At 38.4% G+C, this 26,975-nt stretch overlaps 1 protein-coding gene across 1 annotated transcript in view; it reads left to right on the forward strand.

The window, feature by feature from the left end:
- DERA (deoxyribose-phosphate aldolase) overlaps positions 1–26,299 on the forward strand; it is a 120,311-nt gene extending 94,012 nt beyond the window's left edge. Inside the window, exons 7-9 of the mRNA XM_078075663.1 lie at positions 21,209–21,321; positions 25,117–25,266; positions 25,585–26,299. Of these exons, the coding sequence (XP_077931789.1) occupies positions 21,209–21,321; positions 25,117–25,266; positions 25,585–25,641 (320 nt within the window). The 3' untranslated portion in view covers positions 25,642–26,299. The remainder of the gene's footprint in view (positions 1–21,208; positions 21,322–25,116; positions 25,267–25,584) is intronic.
- The last annotated feature ends 676 nt before the right edge of the window (positions 26,300–26,975 follow it).

A 26,975-nucleotide genomic window follows, 5' to 3' on the forward strand; every position in this document is an offset into this window, starting at 1 on the left:
TGACCTGAGCTGAAGGCAGCCGCTCAACCAACTGAGCCACCCAGGCGCCCAGTGAGGAACCCTAATTTAGAATGTCCTGGAACTAAATTGTTCTTTCTCCATCTACTGTTCCTCTGGTTCCGTTGGCTGAGGAGAAACCTCAGCCCCTCACTCCGTCATGTCATATCTTGTGGACTCCAATCTGTCGTTACACCCAGTTGTACTTTCCAGCTGGGTCCCTCCCCACTCCAGCACTCTGTACAGGCCACTTAGCTCTCCAAAGAGCCACTTCCAGTCAGGGAAGCTTCTTAGTCATTGCTGAGCACACAGCAGTCATCCACAAATACTTGTGTTGGGACAGACTAGGTTGAGGAAAGATCCCCGAGTCAGGAAGCATCATCCTGTGTTGCCATCAAGAATATCTCAAGATTTCTTCTTGATCACGTTAGCCTTCAAAATATGTCTTCCCCCTCTGTTACTCCCAGAATTTCTCAGCAAGTTGGCTTCATTTGGAGTCAGAAGCGTCTGATAACTGCTTTATTTGTAATGATTTGTCAGGTTATTTTTAAAGCTCTTAGGGCAGTGTCCAGCACATGGTAAGTGCTGTGTTAAGTGTTGATTAAAGAAAATTAATTAAATAAAAACCATTTGTTTATACAAGTAGGCAGCTGTGGAATCATTGAAGAGTTCATTTGTGCTCAGTGTGGTCGTTATGTTTCACTAAAGCTTGACTAATACGGAATTCATGTGGATTGTGTCATTATTAAGTTTATACTATGACCACTGTGCTAGCTGCGCATGGCCAATATCATGATGACAAATGAGGTAGTCACGGCCCTCAAAGAGTTGTCTTCACTGGGCTGAGGAGTGAGGGGCAGACATACGTAGAAATTTCTCAACTTATTCAGGCCCCGTATCTTCTCCAATTCTCTTTAAAAGAAAAAAAAAAAGACTTGTACCTTAGTTTCTTTCTGCATTTTCTACTATTGCTAGAGCTCTTTATATTCTCTGTTCATTGATAAGACTGTTCCTTTCTCTTAGTTTCTTCCATAACTTGTTCACACAGTTGGTATATAGAGGCTTCGTTGACTAGTCTCTCAAATGGTTGCTTCTCTAGCAGAAATCTCTGCTGTTCTGTGGCTTTTCACTTTTAGCTTTTCCTAATAATTCCTAATAGCTTTCTTGAATCTCCTTTCACTTGCTACTTTTCCTTCCACATTTTATTCAGCTGGACTCTGACTCCTGTCTGATTAACCAACGTAGACAGAGTGGGGAGTTAGAGGCCTGGATAAGCATAGCTGGTGGTATTGTAGGGTCTCAGCTGGGCAAGCAGAGCATGTGTGTGTGTGTGGGGGGGGTTGGATAATACTTTGTGTCATGGTTGCAGAGAGTAATGCCCCGGGAAATTAACAGATGTAGTATACCATTGGATTTCTAGGTCAGCAGAGCGAAAATGAATAATCCAGAGATTGCATCAGTTAGGTTTGCATATGGCTGCAAATTGCCTGGAACTTGACAACAGTGACTTAAATAAATAAGGAATTATTTTTCTTACATAACAAGAAGTCTGGAGGTAGTAACCAGTCACTGCTGTTGGCTCATCATCAGTACCAGGATTGATGCCTGTTATTCTCTTGGCATTTCCCTCATGGTTGAAAGATGGCTGCCAAGCTCCAGTCATCATGTTACATTCAAAACAAGAAGAAAGCAATGATGGTGCCATTTCCTATTGAAGGGAACAGTTGAACTCGGCCAGATAGGATTTTGACAGGGAGGGAAAGAATAGAGAGTACAAAGTTGATAGGGTAGAGGGTGTTTCTGCCAAACAGTAACTAGGCGGGGTTAGGAGGCAGGGGTGTGTAGTGGTTAAGATCCTGGACTTAGAAAAAGCTGTGTTAAATTCCATTCATGATGTTTAAAAACTGTGGTCCTAGATGAATTCCTCAATCTCTCTAACCCCTGGTTTTTTTCATTTGTAAATGGAGATCCCGAGAGCACCTGCCTTTGAAGTTATCCTAAAGATTAAATGAGGGTAGATGTATGAAGTGTTTAGCCGGAGCCAAGCACCTGGTGAGTTCTCAGAAAGGGGGACCTATTCCGTCACTACTACCACTGTTACTGCTGTGTCATCATCAGCATCAGAGTTTCCTGGAGTCCGAGATACTTGTGAGTGAGTAGCAGGAGAGAACAAAGTCCGGGGTACTTGCAAGTGAGTAGCAGGAGAGAACAATGCAATACTAGATTAGATTCAGATCCTGGAAATCCTAAAGTTTTATTCTTCAAGCAGTTGAAGGTTGAAGATGAACAAAGGCCATGATCAAACCTGTCTTATCTGTCCATTCCATATCAGAACACTTTTTAGCCCCTCATACTTAAAAAATGTGCTCTTTAGTTTCCATGTGTAAGATAAAAAAAAAAAAAAAAGTGGGCCAGGTCAACTCAGAAACTCTTCTTTCTGAAGAGTAAATTTATGATATTTTTGACAGAAACACAAGTAAATGGATCTCCAACATTAAGTTGACACTGTGAACTGTCTCTCACCCAGTTTTTTAAATGCCATTTTACCTTATAGGTTATCATTGTGAATCCCATTTCCTATTTTTGGTCATAAACTTAACAGCTGAATTTTTTTCTTCACTGAGGCTTTACATTTTTGAGTTACCTGTGTGTTCACTTTGGATTTTGACATTTAATGGCTCCCTGAAATACCTGGGAGAAATTATATCTGTGATATAACATGTGCTTTAGAGGGAGGAAATAAATGCCACACTCAAAGCAATTATATAGGTAATATTAAAAACATTAAATATGTATCAGGAATTTTAAATGTAGGTTTAAAAGGAAGGGTAGGTAAAGACCTAACTTACACATGTTAAGGAACTTTATATTCTGTTTTCTGGTGGGGGGAAATCGCCTAGAAATGAATAACCTTTTAATCAAACCTATTAGTTTTGTAATAGGAAGTTCTGTGAGAGACAGATAAAACCTCCGTATGAAGTGTGTAGTGTAAGCTCTTTGTCTGAAATATACATCATTACTGTATGGTTATATGTTATTTCTATTTCTATTTAGTTTCAGAAAAGAACCCATAGCCTTTCTGCTGTGAGGGAAATTCAGGCATATATATTCATTGGCAAGGCAGTGCTTTAAAGAAAAAAAAAGTGTGTGTCATCCAGGGAGATCCTAGATGAGTTCGAGTGAATATGCAAAATGGATCCAGCTTGCAAGCATGTTGTTGTATTAGTCCATGACTTTTGCAGAGTCTAGGTCAGGACTGTTCTTCCTGCCTAGTTCACAAACTGCCTCTTCCTTCCTTTCTCCTCGCCTCATGTGTTCTCAGGCATTTGTGAGGGATTCTGATATCCCAGTGATGCACATGACTCGGCAGAAGTGTGTGGTGACCCTTTGTGATTATGGGCGCTCGCCCATAGAGGAGCTTTGCGGGCCTCTGTCACTTTCTACTTTGCCAGCACATACCTCTCTTGTGGAGGAATCAAGGCCTCTGGTGGTGGCGGAGTGAAAAGGAGGAAGAAAGCTAAAAATGAAGGCATGCCTCGTTGAAAAATAGAGACAGAATTTGAACGTGAGAACTGCTTGTGAACAGTAGGAGAGAGGCGGCATTGTCTTTGGAAGTGGTTGATGCTAACTGCAGTAACCCCAGTGGCCAACTGCAGAGCTCCACATGGCAAATATTTCTGTTCTGAGCCTTTTCAAGGTGTGCCCATCTGTAGATCCACTAATGGGAAGCATATGATAGGAGTCTCCAGGTACAGCGAAACAATTGCCTTGAGATAAAACTCCCCACAGAAAAATTAACACAACTTCTTTTATGAAAGACAGGTCACTGTAGAAAGTAACTCTACATACTTATCATCCATTGTTGGGGAAAAAAAAAAAGATTTATGATGACATTGAGGTATGATAATCTCAAATATGCTCTGCATTGTTTTTAAAAGCTTTGTGTTTAAAATTCATAGCACTTTCTAATCCTGATAAAGTAGCCTAATTTTCTAGCTTGCTTTGTTCAGTAAAATGTATTTCTAAATCCATTTTAAGCAGCTATTTCTTCAATTTGAGTAATTTTCTCTCAAGTTAATAGATTCCACACAAGCATACCTGACTTTTAATGTTAATATATACTATATATTCCAAACTTGCTAGTGACAATAGAAAGCACAATCAAAATGAAATTCACTTGTTTGAAGCATATCTAGCTTGTTATTTTGTTAAAATGCTTCTTCATTTTACTCTTCTTTGCCCAAGTATAGTGATACCAAATCACATTTTACCTTGTATTGAGGCTCCATCTCCCTCTTCCCTCCCAGCAGATGTGGAGGAAAAAAGAATGTGTTAGATATGGTTGTGTCATTTTAAGATAAGATGACTTTAAAACTACCATATCAATAGAGGACATTTGCTTAACATAGTAAATCCCTACATCAGTAGGTTCGGCTGCAGGGGCTGGCTAAAAAGGAAAGCATTTTGATTTTGAGGCATTTGGCATCCGTAACTTGATTTACAGATTGATGTTTTCACTTTATATTGAGTCTAAAACACTTTACTACTTTATCCAAACCATTATACCTATACAATAACAATGCCTGTGGGTATTTCTGGCATTTTTGTTTGATCATAGGGTACTAGCCTAATCTCATGAATCTCATTTTTTTCCTTCTCAGCAATGCCACAGTGCTCTCTGAAAAACAGAGGGTAATGTGATGGAGACAGACAAAGATTTTTTTTTTTTATTTAAGTGGCCAGACTGAGAGAAAGCACATATAACTTCTATAGCTAAGTCAGTGTTGCCTCTCACGGTACAGAGTCCTGTAAAGGAAAGCCTCGGCTTGTACACGTCGCTGTGTCTATGTGCGTACAAAGGTACTGGCACGTAGTAGGTGGTCAGTAACTATTAGTTGAATGTATATGTAAGGGTTGAGAAAGAGAGTGGTTGGGTTGAACACGGAGCTGTGAGTACAAGTCATAATCAGTCAAGTGTGGTTTTAGAGGTAGTCCTGTGTGTTTGAAAACTGAAAGCAAGGCCAGTTCTAGACAGGATTAAGGGCTGGCCAGTCTCCTGGGGTGCTAATCCGTAAGAGACATTGAAACCACTGAAAATGTTCCAGACAGAGAAAATTGCAGTCACTAGAATTCCTCTGCAGTATATGATTGGAATTGGGTAGAAGATATTCCAGGGACATGCTCTTAGGTTCTCCAGGTGGATAGTCCACACTTTTCAAGAAAAGTGGGTCTAGTTAATTACAGAGCTTTTGTTTGGCTGAGCGAAGGATTCAAATTTGGGGGCAGAGCCGAATTGCTTGGATAAGAGAGAATAGTTAAGTGCCATCACCAGGGATCTTCTTGCTCTATCTCTAAGGCGGAATTAAACCTTTTTTTCCTAAATAGATTTAAACCAACATGTAAAGGATATTAGTTTAAAAAGGATATCAAATTGTAGCCCACGCAGGGTGATTACAGACTTTGGTGTCTCATTGAAGCTCTAGACCAGTGCTGTCTAATTGAGATATATAATTTAAAAAAGTGTAATAGCTACATTAGTAAAGTAAAAAGAAACAGGTGGAAGTAATTATATCATTTCAGTGTGTAATCAATATAAAACTTATTTATGAGATATTTGACATTCTGTTTTTTATACTAAATCTTCAAAACCCTTCTGGCACATCCCAGTTGGGATCAACAACACTCAGTAGCTGCACTGGTGAGGACTGCCATGTTGGACAGTGCGGCTCCGGACTGTGCACAGGGTGGTCTCTGAACCCCAGCAGGCATCATGAGCTGGTCCTGAAAGGTCCTTTCATTAAAATTCTCTCTCTTTGACCAGCATGAAATTCTCAGTGTTCGTGCCACTCTTCCAAAATCTTTTCAAGGAACTATGATGATAAATGTGTCGAAGTAATTTTTCTTTAAAAGTAGTGCTTCAGGTTGTTTAGTACTCTGAATATGAATGCTCTTCATTTGGTTAACTTCCATCTACTGAGTAAAGCATTATCAATGGGTACCATATTGATTTCAGCCAATGACAGCTAAATGTTGTGTTGTAATAGTTGATGACAATTAGAGAGGAGGCCTGGATTGTGGATGTCCTACTTGGGAGCTGGTGGGAACCACTTACAGAGAGGACCAGGAGTTGCCTTAAAACATGAGTTTAAGAAAGGGGTGAGGGTACAGTTGATTATATATACTCGATTTGTCAACTTACTGATAATTTTACTTAGAGTTAGTTTTATTAGATAGCTTTTTTCCTCCCCCTTTCTCATGAATACATTCTCTTTTGCTTTTTTATTTTAAGTTGAGATATAATTCCCATAAGATAAAATTCACCTTGAAAGTGTGCAGTTCAGGGATTTTTAGTATATTCACAAAGTTTTGCAACCATCCCCACTATCTTAATTCCAGAACCTTTGTTTTAATTGTAAATCTTCTAGGGTTCACTTATCTCAGCTTTCCTTCCCTGATAGCCTTACTCAAAAGAGGGAGTGGGAAGAGGAGAGGTAAGAACTCAGAAGTGCGGCATAATTTTGGGAGCTCATTTCTGAACTGTAAACTCCATGTAGATATTCACAAACATCCTCAGGAGCACTAATACAATGTTAAAAATTAGGGGTTCTTGGGTCACTCGGTTGGGCTTCTGACTCTTGGTTTTGTCTCAGGTCATTATCCCAGGGTCGTGGGATGGAACCCTTTGTGGGGTTCCGCGCTCAGCACGGAGTCTGCTTGTACCTCTCCCTCCCCCACGCCCCTCCTTCTGCTCCCACACGTGCTCTCACTCTCTTTCCCTCTCTCCCTCTAAAATAAATAAATCTTTAAAGAAAAATTAGAGGAAGCGAAGAGCTAGGTTTAGGAAACATTCTGTTGTTTCTCAGTTTGCTGACAATATGGCCTTGTAAACAGCTGAGTTAAATCTTTTTCCAAATTTGTAAAAAAAAAAAAAAGAAAAACAAAGCAAACAAAACATTTAGAGTTGTTTGAAAGATTAAACAATTTAAATCCACTCTAAAAGAGATGTTGTTTGCATTGACTGGAAACTCATCTCTAGCATTAGTACGGTTCTGAAACCATTTCAAATCACCTAAGTTTTAGAAGTGAAAGGAAACTTTTGTCACATTAGACATAACTCAGGGACTCTTGTTTGTGTCAAGCAATTCTAACACATATCTTTGTATGGTTAGCATAATGGTTTAGAATATTCTCCCAGGGACATTACTGTCAATTACCAAGGATTATATAGTCAGAGTCCCCACCTTGTATTCCATTTGAATCATACTGTTCTGCATTATTTTAAATGGCCACATTTTTATTTTTATTGAGGGGAAGGCAACTGCAAGGAATGTGGTTATCATGAACTAATCTTACCCTTGGGGTATTTGAGATATTTTCTAACTCCGAGATTGTGATTGCTTTCTGATTGCCATTCTGCTTGAACATGCCTTGCTGCTTAATTATGATGCTCTGTTGCCTTTCTCATGTGACGGACTAGACCAACTGAGGAGTGTTTTCAGAGCTTACCAGTTAGATTGAAGGAAAGAACTGAGGAAACAGGTTCTTTTATTTTTCTTAAGCTTTTCCTCTCTCTTTTAGAAAACTTCCCCCTTCACAAGGTTAGTTATTATCCCTGGATCATGTAAGGATGTCTTTGTGGTTTAATTGTCTCCAGATTGACTATTAGCACCATACCGATACCTCCCCCCGGGGTCTTCTGCTTCCGTCTTACTCTGGCCAGTTCTCCAGCCATAACACTGGATCTTTATATCTCACCCCAAATTATTGTCAAGCCTGTGTTGAGTGAAAGAACATAGTATCAAAGAAAATGTTTTAATTTGGGGCTTCATATTTTTGTGCATTATATTTGTTTAAAAAAAAAGTGTCCCATTGCAGATTGCAAGTATAAATTAGTGTCAGAATTACCGTACAAAACTCTCTTGCTAACTTTAATCTGTAATTTCTTAGAGAGCGATAGAAAACATGGTGCTAATGAATAATGTGCCCAGAAGCTCTTATTATAGGGTTGGCATGAATTCCGCTTAATGACAAGCTTTCTCAAGCAGCAGTTGATTTTAAATCCTATTTTTCATTAGCGAAGTATAAAATGTTAATAATACCTTCCATTGTGCTGTTCTTTTGTAGCACAGGCGCATGGGTCTTCCATGTTCACCACGACTGTCTTTAAGATCCTGCTAGCAACTTCCTCTCTCATAAATAAGATTTGTTCGGGAAATAAAAATGTATGTTTTCCCATTGTTAGCTATATGTTTTTCTAATAATCACATCTGAAGCTTATTATGCAGTAATAGCCTTAAGATATTATTTTTTTTAATGTACTACTGTGGTCTTAATACTAGTTTTTAATCTCTTCTTGTTTCTGTGAAGTCTGAATGAGATTTTCAAAATTGAATAATAATTTGATCCGTTAATCTTTTGAAGCTAGTAATTTTATTTTCCTCTCTTTGCAGTCTCTGAGGTTCGCAAATGAATAGAGCTTCATTACTGCAGTCTGCATTTAATAACCATTATCCATTATCTTGTAATTAAGACTCCCTGTAACGAATCATGAGGACAATGCAAAAATACATAGTACATTTCTTTAATGAACTGGAAAATGTTCATCTTGTTCTATTTAGTAATGAGTTGCTGAATAGTCATTAAATCCACTGGAGAATAGAACTAGATGGATTTTGAAGACTGTCTTGAGTTTGTGGTTAATCTATTAGAATTAAAATTTCATCTTCTATTTTTATCAACAGCTGATTAGAAGTCATTCTGTTTGACCAAATTGATTAGAAGACCATATACAAGGGCAGCTGTTGTTTAATGAAAGTTTTTAATGAAACTGTACCATGGAGACTTGTAATTATAGGCCTTAGAAAAGCTTTGAGTTGCTTTAGACCACAAAAAAAGTACTGTGCTAGAGATTTCAGATTAAGAAAATAAAAAAATACAATTGAATTTAATACTATAAATTTATTATTAATGTTAATTTCAACTAATCACAGTTGAATTCTGGTCCATTTAATGTGTTACTTTGGACTTTTCAGGCCTTTTATCTCCTAGTTTAGTCATTTCCTTGAAATTGTGGGCACTGATGGAAGAACATTTATATAGATAGCTGTTTTAATTGTGAGATATTTCTCAGAAGGTTTTTTTCCCAAAGCTGAGCAGAGGTGAGCTTGGTTAATGTTGGATTTACATGAGCCCTGAGGAGAGTTTTTGGTGCTCTGTGATGTTGGTAATTTGAAATCTAGCATTTATTTCTCTAAGGTAATTTTATTTTAGCAGAGGGGCAAGGGAAGCAATATTAAAATAAGTAGTAAAACAAAAGTGTGTGCCCACTTAGTCCCACTGGAAAATCCATTGTTCTTTTGACAGTAGTAAAATACTAATGTACCTTCTGAAGTATTTTGTGTAATTAAAGCTAAGACTTATTCCTGGACATAAAGAAATAGCTGTATGTCCGAACTGCTGTTTTAATCTCCTGTGAGGTCTCTGGCTCTCAGTTATCCTCAGCTGATCCAACACACACCAAATTTACTGTCTTTAAACACTAATATCTGGTGGTTGGACCTTATGCTTCCTAAAGAACTTAGGTCTCAGGGCAACCTGCCACTTCAAAGTCTGGAGAGATAATGACTGCTGAGAGTCAACCAAGATCTGCTAGAGCCATAAGTAGGTAAGAACACTTAAATGATAATTTTAACAACTTGTTGGAAGCTGAGTGTGGCTCCGGCACTTTTGGGGGTCTTACCTCCAGGAACCCCAGGTTCTCACAGTGAAGAGCCGAGAAAGATCTTCTCTTGGCTGTGGCAGGGGGAGGGGAAGATAATCTTTGCAAAATATGTACAAAGCATTCTCCTTAACAAACACCTGCTCTCCAGGGCAAAAGATTTTGCTAGAATCTTACCTCACTTGGGAGAGCATTTCCCTTTCACTGTTCCTGGCTCATCAAAGTGGGAGAGAAAAGCTAAGACACATTTGTGAAGGTTACAACCTAGAGACATGCATGGGTCCACTAAAAGACTGAAGTTTAATCAGAGGATTATGAAATACTTGCTCTCCCCTATACATTATCACCACACCAACAGAACTCCAGTAATCTAATGGATTACAACTAACAGAGCTTAAAGACAGAGACTCTCTCTGAGGAGAAAGACTTAGGAAGCCTAGAGTAATAAACAGGGCGGACAAAAACAAGGATACTGTTGCACTGAAGACTTTGGTAATGGTGACTACAGCAGATGTAAAACACAGCCTAGCTCCTAGCCCGATTAGCATAAAATCTCGCACGAAAGGCCTCTTTATCTCCGTTCCTAATATCTCATGTCTGGCTTCCAACAACAAGTTATAAGAGATGCTAAAAGGCAAGAAAAAACACAGTCTGTAGAGACAAAACAAACATCAGAATCACATTCACACATGACATAGATTTTGGAATTATCAGAAGGAGAAATTTAAAATAATTGTGACTAATATGTTAATAATTCTAATGGAAAAAATAGACAACGTGAAAGAATGATAGGTCATGTAAGCAGAGAGATAGAAACTCTAAGAAATATTCAAAAGGAAAAGCTAGAAATCAGAAACACTGGAGCAGAAATGAAGAATGCCTTGATGGGCTCATTAGAAGACTGGATAGAATCAGTGACCATGAAGATAGAGCCAAAGAAACCTCCAAAACTGAAATGTAAAGAGATAAAAGGACGAGAAAAACAGAACAAAAACTGAGGGACAATTTCAAAAGTTATGACACATGTATAATTGGAATACCAGAAAAAGAAAGAGAAAATGGAGCAGACAACATATTTGAATTAATGGCCAAGAATTTTCCAAAATTAATGACAGTAAACCAGACCATAGGGGCGCCTGGGTGGCTCAGTCGTTAAGTGTCTGCCTTCAGCTCAGGTCATGATCCCAAGGTCCTGGGATCGAGCCCCACATCAGGCTCCCTGCTCAGCTGGAAACCTGCTTCTCCCTCTCCCACTCCCCCTGCTTGTGTTCCCTCTCTCGATGTCTCTCTCTCTGTCAAATAAATAAATAAAATCTTTAAAAAAAAAAAAAAAAGAAAGAAAGAAAGAAAACCAAACCATAGATCCAGGAAGCTCAGAGAACACCACAGGATAAATAGGGAAAAACCAAACCAAACAAAAAAATCACACCTAAATATGTCAAAATCAGCCTGAAGGAAACCAAAGACAAATAGAAAATCTTGAAAAAAGCCAGAGAAAGAAAACACCTTACCTATAGAAGAAAAAGGACATAATTATAATAGACTTCTCACTGGAAGCCATGTCAGCAAGAAGTGAGTAGAATGAAGTACTTACATGTTCAAAGAAAAAAAAAGCCCAAGCAAAAAATCTGTATCCGGTGAAATTATCCTTCAAAAGTGAAAGAGTTCAGACATATAAAACTGAGGGAATAGATTGCCAGCAGACCTGCCCTGTAAGAAATGTTAAAAGAAATTCTTTAAGGAGAAGGAAAATGATATATGTCAGAAACGCTGATCTACATTAAAAACGGAAGAATATCCGAGAAGGAATACATGAAGAATAAAAATAAATTACTTTTCTTTCTCAATTGACCCAAAAGATAACTGTTTAAAATAATAGCAATAATGTCCTGGGTGATTAATACCACATGAATGGAATAGGAGGGAGGAATTAGGAATACTTCGTTGAAGGTACCTCCAATACCTGTGTAGTGGTAGAGTATTATTTGAAGGTAAATTTGTTAAAAATGTACATTGAAAACTCTAGGGCAACCAGTAAAAAAATGGACAAAAGAAAGTATAATTGATATGCTGAGAGGAGATAAAATGGAACCATATAAAATGTTCAGTGAAAGCCAGAGAAGGCAGAAAAAGAGGTGAAATAATAAATAAATAATAGATAGATAGAAAAGAGGTGAAATAATAAATAAATAGATAAATAGATAGATAGATAGATAAAAAGAAAGAAAAGAAAAGAAAAAAAAAGAAAAAAGAAGGCAAAAAGCCCTATCTTGGTGAATGTCCTATGTGAACTTGAGAATATGTAGTCTGCTGTTACTGTTTTTAAAATTTTCTATAAATATCAGTTTGATCATGATAATTGATAATGCTATTAAAGTAAAATATATCTTTGCTCATATTCTACTTATCAATTACTGAGAGAGGGGTTTTGAAGTCTCCAGCTATAATAGATTTGTCTGTTTCTTTTTTCAGTTCCACCAGATTTTGCCTCACATATTTTGATGCTCCATTATTAGATGCATACATGTTAGGATTGTTATGTCTCCTTGGAGAAATGACCCCTTTATCATTATGTAATACCCTTTATTATCCCTGATAATATTCTTTTTTCTGAAGTCTGCTTTGTCTGAAATTAATATGGGTACTCTACTTTACTTTGATTAATGTTGTATCTTTTTTCCATCCCTTTATTTTTTTATTGTTATGTTAATCACCATACATTACATCATTATTTTTTGATGTAGTGTTCCATGATTCATTGTTTGTGCATAACACCCAGTGCTCCATGCAGAACGTGCCCTCTTTAGTAGCCATCACCAGGCTAACCCATCCTCCCACCCCCGTCCCCTCTAGAACCCTCAGTTTGTTTTTCAGAGTCCATAGTCTCTCATGGTTCGTCTCCCCCTCCGATTTCCCCCCCTTCATTCTTCCCCTCCTACTATCTTCTTCTTTTTTTTTTTCTTAACATATATTGCATTATTTGTTTCTGAGGTACAGATCTGTGATTCAACAGTCTTACACAATTCACAGCGCTCACCATAGCACATACCCTCCCCAGTGTCTATCACCCAGCCACCCCATCCCTCCCACCCCACCCCCCACTCCAGCAACCCTCAGTTTGTTTTCTGAGATTAAGAATTCCTCATATCAGTGAGGTCATATGATACATGTCTTTCTCTGATTGACTTATTTCGCTCAGCATAGCACCCTCCAGTTCCATCCACGTTGTTGCAAATGGCAAGATCTCATTCCTTTTGATGGCTGCATAATATTCCATTATATATATATACCACATCTTCTTTATCCATTCATCTGTCGATGGACATCTTGGCTCTTTCCACAGTTTGGCTATTATGGACATTGCTGCTATAAACATCAGGGTGCACGTACCCCTTCAGATCCCTACATTTGTATCTTTGGGGTAAATACCCAGTAGTGCAATCGCTGGATCGTATGGTAGCTCTATTTTCAACTTTTTGAGGAACCTCCATACTGTTTTCCAAAGTGGTTGCACCAGCTTGCATTCCCAGCAACAGTGTAGGAGGGTTTCCCTTTCTCCGCATCCCCACCAACATCTGTCGTTTCCCAACTTGTTAATTTTAGCCATTCTGACTGGTGTGAGGTGGTATCTCATTGAGGTTTTGATTTGGATTTCCCTGATGCCGAGCGATGTTGAGCACTTTTTCATGTGTCTGTTGGCCATTTGGATGTCTTCTTTGGAAAAATGTCTGTTCATGTGTTCTGCCCATTTCTTGATTGGATTCTTTGTTCTTTGGGTGTTGAGTTTGATAAGTTCTTTATAGATTTTGGATATTAGCCCTTTATCTGATATATCATTTGCAAATATTTTCTCCCATTCTGTCGGTTGTCTTTCGGTTTTGTTGACTGTTTCTTTTGCTGTGCAAAAGCTTTTTATCTTGATGAAGTCCCAATAGTTCATTTTTGCCCTTCCCTTGCCTTTGGAGATGTTTCTAGGAAGAAGTTGCTGCGGCTGAGGTCGAAGAGGTTGCTGCCTGTGTTCTCCTTTAGGATTTTGAGGGACTCCTGTCTCACATTGAGGTCTTTCAACCATTTGGAGTCTGTTTTTGTGTGTGGTGTAAGGAAATGGTCCGGTTTCATTCTTCTGCATGTGGCTGTCCAGTTTTCCCAACACCATTTGTTGAAGAGACTGTCTTTTTTCCATTGGACATTCTTTCCTGCTTTGTTAAAGATTAGTTGACCATAGAGTTGAGGGTCCATTTCTGGGCTCTCTATTCTGTTCCCTCCCTTTATTTTTAACCTTCTAAAAATTTATTTTTAAAGTCGATTTCTCATAAACAGCATATAGAAGGGTCTTGTTTTTTGTTAATCTCTGATTTTAACTAGTGCATTTAGACCACTTTTAAAGTGATTGTTAATTTTCAAGTTGGATTAATATATGCAAGGAGAAATAATCCAAATAAGCCCATATCTATTAAAGAAATTATTTTAATTTTAATTTAATTTAGTTTGTAAATATTATACATAATAATATATAAGCACATATTTATTTACATAAAGTATGTTGTAACCTGTTATGAAACTATATTTTAATTCTAGAATATTATAAAATAATTTTATTATTTATTTAATACTTTAATAAATTATTGAAAAATTAAAGATTTCCAAAAAGGAAAGCACTGGCTAAAGATGGTTTCACTGATGAATTCTACTAAACATTTAAGGAAGAAATATTACCAATTCTCTATCTCTTCCAGAAAATTGAAGGTGAGTACTCACTCTGTGAGACCATCATTACCCCAATACCAAAGCCACATAAAGACATTGCAAGAAAGGAGAACTATAGATCACTATCACTCATGAACATAGGTGCAAAATCCTCAACAACATATTAGCAAAATGAACTCAACAATGTATAAAAAAATATACGCCATAACCAAGAGGGATTTACTCCAGGTATGCAAGCTGGTTCAGTGTAATGTAATCCACCATATCAATACACTACAGGGGAAAAATCATATGGTCATATCAAAGGACACAGATGAGGTATTTGACAGATTCTAACATGTATTTATAATAAAAGCTCTCAGCAAACTAGGAATACTAGGGAACGTCCTTAACTTGATAAAGAACATCTACAAACTTTAGCTAACACACTTATGAGAAACGGGATGCTATTCCCCTAAAGTCCCCCTAAGAATAAACCAAGAATGTTCCTATTCGACACTGTACTGGAGAGTCTTAGCTAGTGCAAGAAGACAGAAGAAGGAAATTAGAAAAATACGAATTGGGAAGTGGGGTAGGCTAATAATGGCTCCCAGAGATATGTCCATATCCTAACCCCCAGGACCTGTGACTATTACCTCATTTGGGAAGAAGGGTCTTTGCAGATGTGGTTAAATGAAGGATCTTGAGATGAAGTGATTATCCAATCCAAATGCCATCACAAATGTTATTATCAGAGAGAGGCAGAGCAAGATGCAGTTTCTACCCAGAAGAGAAGGCGATGTGAAGATGGAGGCAGAGGTCTGAGTGATGCAGCTGAGGAATGCTGGCAGCTCTAAGAGGCTGGGCGAGTTAGGGAACAGATTTTTCCCTAGAGCCTCCACAAGATGTGCAGCCCTGCTCACAACTTGATTTTGGACTTCTGCCCTACAGAACTGTGAGAAAATAAATTTCTGTTGCTTTAAGATACCAAGTTTGTTATAATTTGTTACAACCACCACAAGGAATTAATACAGGAAGAAAGATATAAAGCTGTCTTTGTTCACAGACCACATGTCTGTGGAGAAAATGCACCCCCAGACCAACAAACTCTTGAAAACTACTGAGTTTACCAAGGTTGCATAATACAAAGTTAATATAAAAAGTCTCTTGCTTTCCTATCTACCAGCAGTGTGAACAATTGGAATTTGAAATTCAAAAAAACTATCATTTATAAGAGCAATCCATAAATTGATTACTTGGGTATAATCGAACAAAAATATGTACGTAATCTATATGTACACCTATTAGATTGGATAAAATCCAAAAACTGATAACACCAATTGCTAGTGAGGATATAGAGCATCCGGAACTCTCATTCACTGCTATTGAATACAAAATGATACAGCTACTTTGGAAGATAATTTGGCAGTTTCTTTCAAAACAAAATATGGTCTTACCATATAATCTAGCATTTGCCCCTCTCAGTATGTGCCCAACTGATTTGAAAATTTATGTCCACACAAAATCCTGCATATGAATGTTTATAGCAACTTTATTTGTAATTGCCAAAAACTGAAGCAACCCAGATATCCCCTAATAGGTGAATTGATAAACAAATTGGGGTACATCCATACAATGGAATATTATTTATCAATAAAAAGAAATGAACTAAAAAAAAAAGAAAGAAATGAACTATAAAGCCATGAAAAGGCATGAGTAAACCTTAAATGCATATTGCTCAGTGAAAAGGCGGTCTGAAAGGCTGTATGATTCCCACACATGACATTCTGGAACAGGCAAGAGGTTGCCATAGTAAAATGATCAGTGGTTGCTGGCGTGGGTGGGGGAAGATGGAAATGTGGTACATGCGGGTTTTTATCTTGGTGAAAGTGTTCTGTGCGATCCTGTAATGATGCGTGTGCAACACTGTACATTTGTCAGAACTACTAGAAGCTCCACAAAGAGTGAACTTTAATGTATGCAAATAAAAAAAAAATTGTTCACGTGATCAGGGAATTCCAGGATAGAATGAGGACTGTGAGCAAAGAATCTAACTGTATTACAAATATATGAAACAGCCTCCCTGAAGGAGGTAGGAAAAAAGATGGTGACCTACATAACATTATAAATGAGGGTGGGCTGGGCACCTGCATGGCTCAGCCCGTTAAGCGTCTGCCTTCGGCTCAGGTCATGATCTCTGGGTCCTGGGATCCAGCCCTGCCTTGGGCTCCCTGCTCAGCGGGAAGCCTGCTTCTCCCTCTCCCTCTGCCGCTCCACCTGCTCTCTCTCTCTCTCAAATAAATAAATAATCTGTAAGTGAGGGTTGGGCTATAAAGGTAAAGACAGGGGAAAGTGCACATAAGCACTGTGCAGTAGTTGATAAAAGTTGTTTCCCATGGTGTAGGTAACACTTCTGATAGCGCTGTATGCAGATACTGGATGGGAACAGTTAACTGAAGGGGTGACAGATGTGAGTGCTAGGCTTCTCACTGTTCAAGTGGGAGGTGGGAGTTTACAGATAAAGGAGGGGAGGGGGCTGGAACGATCCATGCAGTAATGGGTCAGAGTTGGAGTCATCAGTATTATGCATGTTTAGTTATATCTATATAGATGTAGATAAATGTGGAATTATTAAAAGATGTGTGTATATAAATGGGTTAGGATACACAGATTTCCTTGCTAGTCAGCAGAGAGAGCTGGAAACGAGACTGTGCAGTAGCAATGAGTACACCTAGCACCAAGATTTTGGGTTCTAATACCATTCTCTAATAAGAGGAACTAGGGCTCTTTGGAGAAATGGCTTAGTCTAGGAGTGGGGCAGAAAGCCTAAAAGATGAGCCCAGAGCATTTGGCAATACCAAAGGAAGTACTTTAAAAAACAAAAATTCTGTGTGATGGAGGTGTGTTGAAGGAATATAGGAAGCAACTGAAAGAGCCCCCAGAGGCCAAGGGTAGAACCATTTGAGCAATGAAATAAAAGTAATATTGGATTATAAACCCAAGTATAAGATAAGTGTCTTTGAGTCTGTACTGATATAAATGATTGTAAATAAGTAAAGGAGAGGAGACAAATCTCCCATGCAAAAAAGTCCACATAATTTATATAGTTATCCCCCCCAAAGGTGGTAAATTATAATTCCTCATTCCTTAAGTGTGGGATACAGATAAGGGCTTCTTTCCAAGGGGTACAGTATGGAACATAGGGAAAAGAAAGTGACTTTGCAATAGAGAAACCTGGCAAGCACTTCCTCCCAAGTTCTTACAGTCAACATCAACAGTGGTAGATCATGTTGATGGTAGGTATATTTGATATGATACGGTGAGAATGGCAGTTTACCTCTATGGTCTTCATCCCCCAAACGCATAACCCCAGTTTAATTATGAGAGAAATGTCAGACAAGTCCCAATTGAGGGAGATTTTGCAAAATACCTGACCAGTACTCCTCAAAACTGTTAAGGTCATAAAAATAAGGCAAGTCCAAGAAACTGACACAGCCAAGAGGAACCCATGGCAATATGATAAATGTACATATCAGAGTATCCTGAATGAGTTTGGATTCTAAGTAAAACTAAGGAAATCTAAATAAAGTATGGATTTGGGTTAATAGTAATATATCTATATTGGTTCATTAATTGTAACAAATGTTAATAATAGGGGAAACAACTCTGTACTACCTTGATGTTTCTGTAGCTTTACTTCTGTTCTAAAATTTAAAATTTACTTAAAAATAAATAAAATGATATATTCTTCTGAGCCACCTGTCCAGTTTTGTTACCTGAACTGGAATGAAACTCAAAACTGTCTTCCCTTTCCCATTCGTCAGTTAAAAATGGGAAATATTGTAGTTTGCTTTTTCTTGGTAGCTGTGGCCATCCATCTATCCATTCCTCCGTCCATTCGTCTGTCCATCCATCCATCCATCCATCCATCCATCCGTCCAAAATTCCTATTGAGACTTGCATGTTTGTCATGCTCTGGGGATACAGAGTTCACAGAAAGATACAGCACCTGCCCTCAAATGTGCTTAAAATACAATCAAGAAAGGGGGACAAACACATGATGTGTAGGCCATTGTTACTGTCAATGTGTAGGCTCTTGTTGCTCTCATGATAGGTGTTCTGCTCTGCTCCGTCCAAATATATTAGGAGGAGAGTCTCCTCCCTTATCCTAACTCTGGACTCTTTCAAAGGAGTTGGGCTCTTTTGGTTAACTTTAAATTGTGTGATTTTTAAGTGACCATACCTTTTTTTTTTTTAGGTCTCCAAATTTGGCCTTGGACTTGTAATAATATTCTCTTCTAGGGTGCTTGAAAGAATTTAGATGATATCTGGTGTTGTACCCAAAAGCTTTCTAATGATTCAGAAGACAATGTCGCACCTTAGGAAAGCACATCATGGTCTCATTGTGAATTCGTTGGGGGTGTTCCCCTCACCTCTTACATCTGTTTGGAGGCTTTAATCTCTTCCCCTTGATTGTCTTATTTCTGGTGTTATAGGGAGCAGGACTTGGTTCTGTGATCCTATTCATTCATTCATTTATTAATCAGTTTAGCACATGCCTACTTCAGGGCCTTCATACTAGCCATTTCCCTGCTTATGGATGTTCTTTTCACAGATTCCTTTCATTCAGTCTCTATTTGAATTTTACTCTTGAGAGATGCCTTTATGATAACTCTGTTTAACTATAGCTACCTCTCCCCAACTCCGCCACTCTCTAACTCATTACATTGCTTTTTTTTTTCATAACACTTATCTCCACCTGACATTTATTATATATTTATTTGCTTATTGTCTTTTTCTTCTAGAAAATCTTCTTACAAGGGTGGGAACTTTATTATTTTGTTTAGTGTTCTAGGACATAGTAAGCGCTCAGTGAATATTTGGTAGATGAATGCATGCATGACAATGGCTCCAATTCTTCCAGTGGGCCTACAGACTCCTCACCTCAGAAGGCTTCTGATGACCTGCTTTCATAAATCAGAATTTCTGTCATGTTTTTACACATTGAAACCCTGCTTCAGTCCTTGATCCATTTATATTTGTAAATGCTTGAGAGTTTTCAGAGTGCTTTCACATAGATTGTCACTTTTAATTCTTTGTAGGAATTAAAGCTATGAAGCAACTAACAGTTTTCAGATGTATTTTACAGACATGAAAGTTTGGGAGGTGAAACCAGATCTTCTGACTGCTAGCTCATCAAGTGATGACCCAGGATTTATGTTTCATCTCCATCTGTACCTAGAATGTATGCTTTTGAGGGCAAGGGCTTGAATTATTTGTTGTTTTATTTTCCACTATGTCTTACATACAGTGTTTTTACTTAAAGGTGTGTTGATTTGAACCTTTCCATCCACAGAATAGTTGTGGAAGTATCTTTTCCATTTGAAACGAAAGGGGAACATTTTAGCCCCTTCTTTCCCCCACTTCTATTGACCACTTCTTTGATGGACCTTGGGAGAATCTCAGAGATGAGCCTTACCTCTGGTCCCACAGAATCAGTGGGCTAGGGCTGTGAATTTCACAGGAATCACTTAGGAACCTTGTTTATATTCAAATTCTGTTTCAGTCAATCTAGTACAGGACCCTTAAGTCTGCATTTTTAGCAGGCGCCCTGGTGGTGCCCATGCTGCTGGTCTGTGGTCCGCATATTGAGCATGTCAGGGGTAGGTAACCACACGAAAGATGGAATCTCTGTTTGGCTACCTGACTTTGTCACCCTGGGTAAGTTTCTTGGAGACACTATAGTCTATTGGTTAAGCTGTATTTCTTTGGTTAGAATTCTACCCCCCTCACTTACTACTGTGACCCCAAGCAGGTTATTTAACCTTTCTGTATCTCAGTCTCATCTTTTAAAATGGGGATATTAGTACTTACCTTATACAGTTGCTGTGAGGAATGACTGAGTTGTTACTTGTAAAGCACCTAGAATAGAGCATAGCACACAGTGAAACTGAACTATTATTATCATTTGTCTCCTTGTGCTATTCTGTTAAACTACATCAATAGGTTTAAGATACATGTGAGAGACAGAAAGTTGTCTGAAGTGTTTGTAGGTTATGAAATAGCATGATGTCTTTTGTGAAACTCCTAATCTTGCTGGAAGACACAGTGCTTTCATTAATGAGCAGTGCAGTACAAATCATTCTTCTTGTGTCGTCACAGCTGGACTGTGTAGTTCCCATCAAGTGCAAGAAAATGAGTGGGCACTCCAGTTTTGTAGTAAAGTGTCGTGATATATGATATTAAGCATGGGGCATAACATTGTATTATTCATCTCAGTTATGCATTAAATAAACCAACTTGATTTTCATTGATGATATGGAAATATGGAGCCAAGGGGCGCCGTCTGCCTTCGGCTCAGGTCATGATCCCAGGCTCCTGGGATCGAGCCCCGCATCGGGCTCCCTGCTCGGCAGGGGGCCTGCTTCTCTCCCTCCCTCTGCTTCTCCCCCTGCTCATGTTCTCTCTCTCTCTCTCTGTATCTCTGTGTCTCGAATGAATAAATTAAAAAAAAAAATCTTAAAAAAAAAAATCTTAAAAAAGGAAATATGGAGCCAGAAGCCCCAAGAATCAGTGAGAACCCAATTGGTTCTTAATTTCATTCATCTTATAGTAATGGGGAGGGGGAAGTATGGACAGAATTATTTCAAAGAGAGATTTTGTTTTTCCTTTTTCAAATAACTAACGAAAAATAAAGTTATGTTCCTCTGGAAAAAAATTTACATAGCTCATTTCTTTCACTGACTAAAAAGTGTAAGAAGTAAGTTTTTAATTAACACAGAGGTTTTTTTTTTCCTTTTGTTTTAGGATCAGATTTTATTAAGACCTCTACTGGAAAAGAAACAGTAAATGCCACTTTCCCGGTAGCTATAGTAATGCTACGGGCCATTAGAGATTTCTTCTGGAAAACTGGAAACAAGGTATATTATTGCCAGCAAATCTTTCTTCAGAGTAAAGATGATGTTATTTATAATACTAGTTACAGCCACAAAAACTGTCTTTATATGCAGAAGGTGTGAATGAGTTACCTTTATGAAGATAAATGTTTAATTTACCTTTCATTACAAAAGAACACATTCATGGAGAAAAATGTGCGATTAACAGAAAGTGAGTGTGAGTGTGGGAGTAGGTATGTGTGATCAAGATGTAAACTCACTTTATGTCCTTTTATTAACTGAAGACAATTTTATCACTGACAAGAGATTCCTAAATGGGTTCTTTAACGAACTAATTCTGCTACAACACAGAGGCTTTCTGGTAAGGCGTTGGCCAGTGAAAACAGGTTAATGCAGAAATTAAACTTCCTTGAGGAATGGAAAGAATTGCAGAGTAACATTTATTGAATGATAAGCTGTGGTGGTGATATGAAAAGTATGCAATATAATGGGAAATAATCTTTTCCTGTCATTATTGAAGGACACACATAAATTGGTTTTTCTGTTGGGAAACCCCCGGTCCAGAAAAACTTATTACTTTTAATAATATGAGGTGAAGAGAAAATTCTCGAGGAGATGAACTTATTAAACAAAATAATGAAATGCTGTGAAACAGCAGGGAAAAGGTAGCTAGACGTTATATAGCTCTTGAATTAAATATCCATTTTTGCGTTTTATGGCAGTTGGATGTGCTCTTTGGAAGACTGTTAAGCTGAGGAGGGTATGTGCTAGCTTTTGTCAGCTTTTTGAAAAATAATACATATTTTTTGAAACATGAAGTTAAAAAGAAAAATGTGTATGAGGTTTTTTAAAATGAGTTTGGATTTTCCTTTTCACTTCAAGTTGCTTGTTTAGCTGCAAATTATCTCAAAGGATTTTTTTTTTTTACATCATTGGAGAGAAAGGTAGTTTGTTCGGGTTTTTTTTGTTTGTTTGTTTGTTTAATGAGACTGTCCCTTCCTCAGAAGGCATCTTTTAAAATCAATCTCTGGATTTCTGCCAAATGGAAACCCAGAAAAGACCTTTAATCCTTCGCCAACTAGATACGATGACTTTATATGTGACTGTATCTTCGGTTCATTTTAGGAACTGGAGACCATTTTTAGAATGTACTGGGTTTGAGAGGAAATGAACTCCTTCCAGAATTTTCTCCTTCAGAATAACTTCCTCTCTTAAAAAAAGTACAAATAGGAAAGATAGCTACTGTGACCTTACATATGACAGTTGACTCCATTTGAGTAACCTCTTTGTTGGTAGCCTTTCTGCACTGATCCAAATAAAAAAATGTTTAGCCATCAAAAAGAGAACTCTATCTTTGGTCCCATCAGCTGAGACCACCACCATTTTTAGACCAGTGGTTCTTATTTTCCACCAAAGTACAATAAAATAAATGTGCAGCTTTTTACGCTTCTAGATGCCTGGGCCCTCATCCCTAGCACTTCCGGATGAGAGGTAATCCTCAGGCATCTATATGTTTCATAAGCTCTGTAGTCAGGATTAAAACTCACCATTGGAGACCCAATCCTGCTGTGTTCTCAACAAACATTTATTGAGTAGTTAACTGTGTGCCATGTTAACCTATGTTAACAGGGATACAAAATGAACAGGTCCCTTCCCAGGAGAGCTCGTAGACAACAAGCAAAGAATTTCAATAAAAGTTTTAAGTGCTCAATATTCTAGGCCAGAGTGCAGTAAGAAGGGACTTTTTTGCTGTCTTTCAGTACTTCTTTTTAATTGTAATGACCCTTTCCTCAGATAATAAGTTCATCCCAATTTTATTACGAAACAGACAGATGCAAGTCAAATCATATTCATTTTAATCACATGTGATTTCATACAGTGAGGACCTGTGTATATGTCTGCAAATCAGGTGCATCCTTCCAGGTTGTTGACAGGTTGCCTGGGCAGCCCTTAGACTGTAAACTTTCTACATCATTGATTTAAGGGGTGTTTTAAAATGTGATGGGCCGTCTTCCAGACCATGCTTAGTGTCACTCTGAGCGGCAGAGGTTTAATATTTCATAACTGATTTCATTGCAGATTTATGTTTTCCATATTCTCTCCCTTAAAAAAAAAGGATAAACTTATGCTAGAACCTCTTTTTAGAAACGTTGCCAAACAGACTTGCTGACACAACTGAACTGTATAGAAAAATCTATATGCAGCACAGTCTAATTGACAGAAAAGCGCTTATGATTAACATGTATGCTAATATCAGCTAATTGATTTTGGGGGCCTCTTCTCAATAAATAATCTCATCCTATTTATCTCCCCCACTCACCCCGTGCCCCCTCAGTCTTTCAGAGCCACTTGGGCTCCTGGGTAATAGGCAGATAGGGTTAGGATCAGTGCACAGCTGCTGCTTAGCCATGTGGTAATGAGTGACTGAGGCGGGGAAGCCGGTCAGGAGACCGACCGGTATTAGTGAGAACTAACTAGTGAGGGTCTAAATGAAAGCGGCAGAAGTGTGTGTGGGGGTGGGGGGAGGTACAGAAGTTAGGGAGGGAAGAGCGGCAGGACTGGACTGTTGATTGGGTGTGGTGTGGTGGGGAAAATCGTGGAGTCCAGGTTAACCCTGAGGTTTCCAGCTTGGATTAATTATGGGACCATTCATTTATTGTCTCCCTTCTCTAGCATTCTTTTAGCCATAAACCCCGTGTTGGGGCTACCCATCGAATTAACGGCTCTTAGTGTTCGAATGCCTGAGCTTTAGGACTTGGGCTATGCAGTGTTTTCTCGACTGCTCGTCTCTAGAGTCTCTCCTCTACTGGATTCAAGTTCTTGAGACAAGTAAATCCAGATAAACAGGTTTTACTGTTTATAGAACACATTTATCCATTTCTAATGGACTCAGGGACATCATTTGTAAACATCAGATATGGGCTGAGTCGTGCTGTTTTATGCTCACCTTCAAAGACTACTGAACTGTGAAGAGCTCCTACACTGTCTTTTTCTACTGTGCTTATTTAACCGGTCTGGCTGCTTCATAGAACTCTTTCCACTTACAACTTATAAAAAAGTCCCTACACTTAAGTTGATGAAAATAACTGTCAACACTCCTTTCTTATTGCTGCCAGTTTGGTTAGTGTGGCCTCCCTGATTCTCTTCTCTTACTTTGAGTACATGTATGTGTCTTTTGCACCTCAGGATGAAGGGCTGAGAGGCGACTAGACAGGCTTACTTATAGAAATGTAGGATGGATGGGCTTTTGTGATCTGTTTTTCTTAGTTATTGACACCTCTCTTGTTTATTCCCGGTTCACAGCTATAGTCTAGATGGTTGAGGTTTATGACTTTTCAATAAGTGCAATGTTAATGAGGGTTATTAACGCTCATTAGTGTCTCCTCAGAAACAGTGACATTCTTCCCATTAATCTTGGAAAAGTCATTTTGTAGTGTGAATGGGCACGAGTCAGTGATCTAAGCTCTTTTGCTGGGTGAAGTGAAATAGACTTTAAAAAAAGAGAGAAAGAGAATCGAGACCCTGTACTAACACAGTACCATTTTTTGTTGTTGTTAAAGATTTTGTTTAGTTTTGAGAGAGAGCGAGAGTGTGCATGAGCAGGGGGAGGAGCAGAGGGAGAGACTCTCCAGCAGACTCTGTGCTGAGTGTGGAGCCTGACGAGGGTATGGATCCCAGAGCTCTGAGATCATGACCTGAGCTGAAACCAAGAGTCAGAAGCTCAACCAACTGAGCTACCCAGGTGCTCCCATGCAGGACCGGTTTTTAAAGCACTCCGATAACATTAGACCTTGCTCTCTTTCCCACCTTTCCTTATAGGTAGGCTTTAAACCAGCAGGAGGCATCCGCAATGCCAAGGATTCCCTTGCTTGGCTCTCTCTCGTGAAGGAAGAGCTGGGAGATGAATGGCTGACACCAGAACTGTTTCGAATAGGTGCCAGTACTCTGCTTTCGGACATCGAGAGGCAGGTGTGTAATAATCCATTGTCCTTGGGACAAATTGACAAGTGTGTTTTTGAGAAAGAAACGAAAAATCCCCTATTGGGCTATGAGAGCTAGAGAAAAAAACTTATCTGATTTACCTCATCACACCCAAACTTCTGCTTTCGTCCAAGCAAACCTCCACCTGAAGTGGGTTGAATGGAGAGTCTGCGGAAGTGCATAATAATATGGGGCTTTATAAGGAAGCATTAATTATAATTATTAATTATTTAATAGTATAATTATTAATTGATATATATGATACATGGTAATTATTAATTAACTAAACTCTGGTTTTCCTCACAGATTTACCATCACGTTACTGGAAGATATGCGGCCTATCATGATCTTCCGATGTCTTAAATCAGCGACCAGTTCCAGAAAAGTGCTTTACAGCAACATATAAAATGTGTTTTTCTACGTAATTGCTAAAATTATTTAATTAAAACATGAGGGAATGAATAGATAACTGACTTTTTTTTCCCCCTTAAAACTTTCACTGAATTTAATTCAAAGAATAAAAGAAAAAGACAACTAATCCATACATGGTATTCTTTTCAGGTGCCTCTGAATGGTCCTAATTACTTGAAGATCTGTATTGTTAATTTTGTGAAGATTTTCTCTTAAGAATTCTGAGTAAAATATTATGATAGCTTTGACAGCAATAAATTCTAAGGGGGAAAAAAAACGTTAAACTGCCCAAGAAATGTGCCTTTAGCGAGAGAAAACGTAGCATCCCTGCGCTGCTGGCCATACTCTGATGACTTCAGGAGTCACTGACTTGGCACTGATTTCCTGCCATGAAAATCTGTCTTTAATTTTTGCAACAGATATGCTCTCTTATTAATTGTTTTGCTAATGAAACTCCTGTCGTTGTTACATGATACTATGGCGATTGCATTTTTTAAATAAAAAAATCTCTGTAGTTTATTTTTTTGGAAAAAAAAAAAAACCACTTTAAATTGTAACAACACCAAATGAAAAATAATCCATTAAACACAGAAAGAGGTTTTATCAATGACTTTCTGAGTCTGTCTAGTAGAGTCTGCATATTTATATCATAAAGCGCCTCAGTAACACTATTAATGAATACAACTTACGTATATATCCTGAAACTTTTAAGATTTTCTGGTGTAGTGAATAGGGAGAAAAACAGCCAACGCTAATGTAGCACTTTAATACATGCTAAGCTCTTTACATAGATCAGTGTATTTAATATTTATTTAATCCCTGTAACAGTCAGTACTGATATTATCGTCCTTTTATACAAACAAGGGACTGAGGCACAGAGAGCTGAAGCAACTTGTCAGAGATCACAGAGCTCACAACCAGCAGAGTCAAGAATCAAGCCCAGGCCCAGTCTGGCTCCCGAATATGTGCAGTCACCCGGGGGGGTGCACCACTGTCCCTCAGCACACACAGGCTCATCATCAGAGCTTACTGTCCGCTCTGGGGAACGGTCATCTGCTTTGTGGGCTACTCATTCCTTGGCTCCCTGTCCCTCCCAGTGTTCCCCGTCTGCCAGTTTGGCTTGCTAGCAACTCTCCCACATGATAGAACCTATGTTTTCTTTTCTTTCTTTCTTTCTTTTTTTTTTTTTAAAGATTTCATTTATTTATTCATGAGAGACAGAGAGAGAGAGAGGCAGAGGGAGAAGCAGGCTCCCCGCAGAGCCAGGGAGCCCAATGCGGGACTCA

Source organism: Halichoerus grypus, chromosome 6 (assembly GCF_964656455.1).
Source record: "Halichoerus grypus chromosome 6, mHalGry1.hap1.1, whole genome shotgun sequence".
NCBI lineage: Eukaryota > Metazoa > Chordata > Mammalia > Carnivora > Phocidae > Halichoerus > Halichoerus grypus.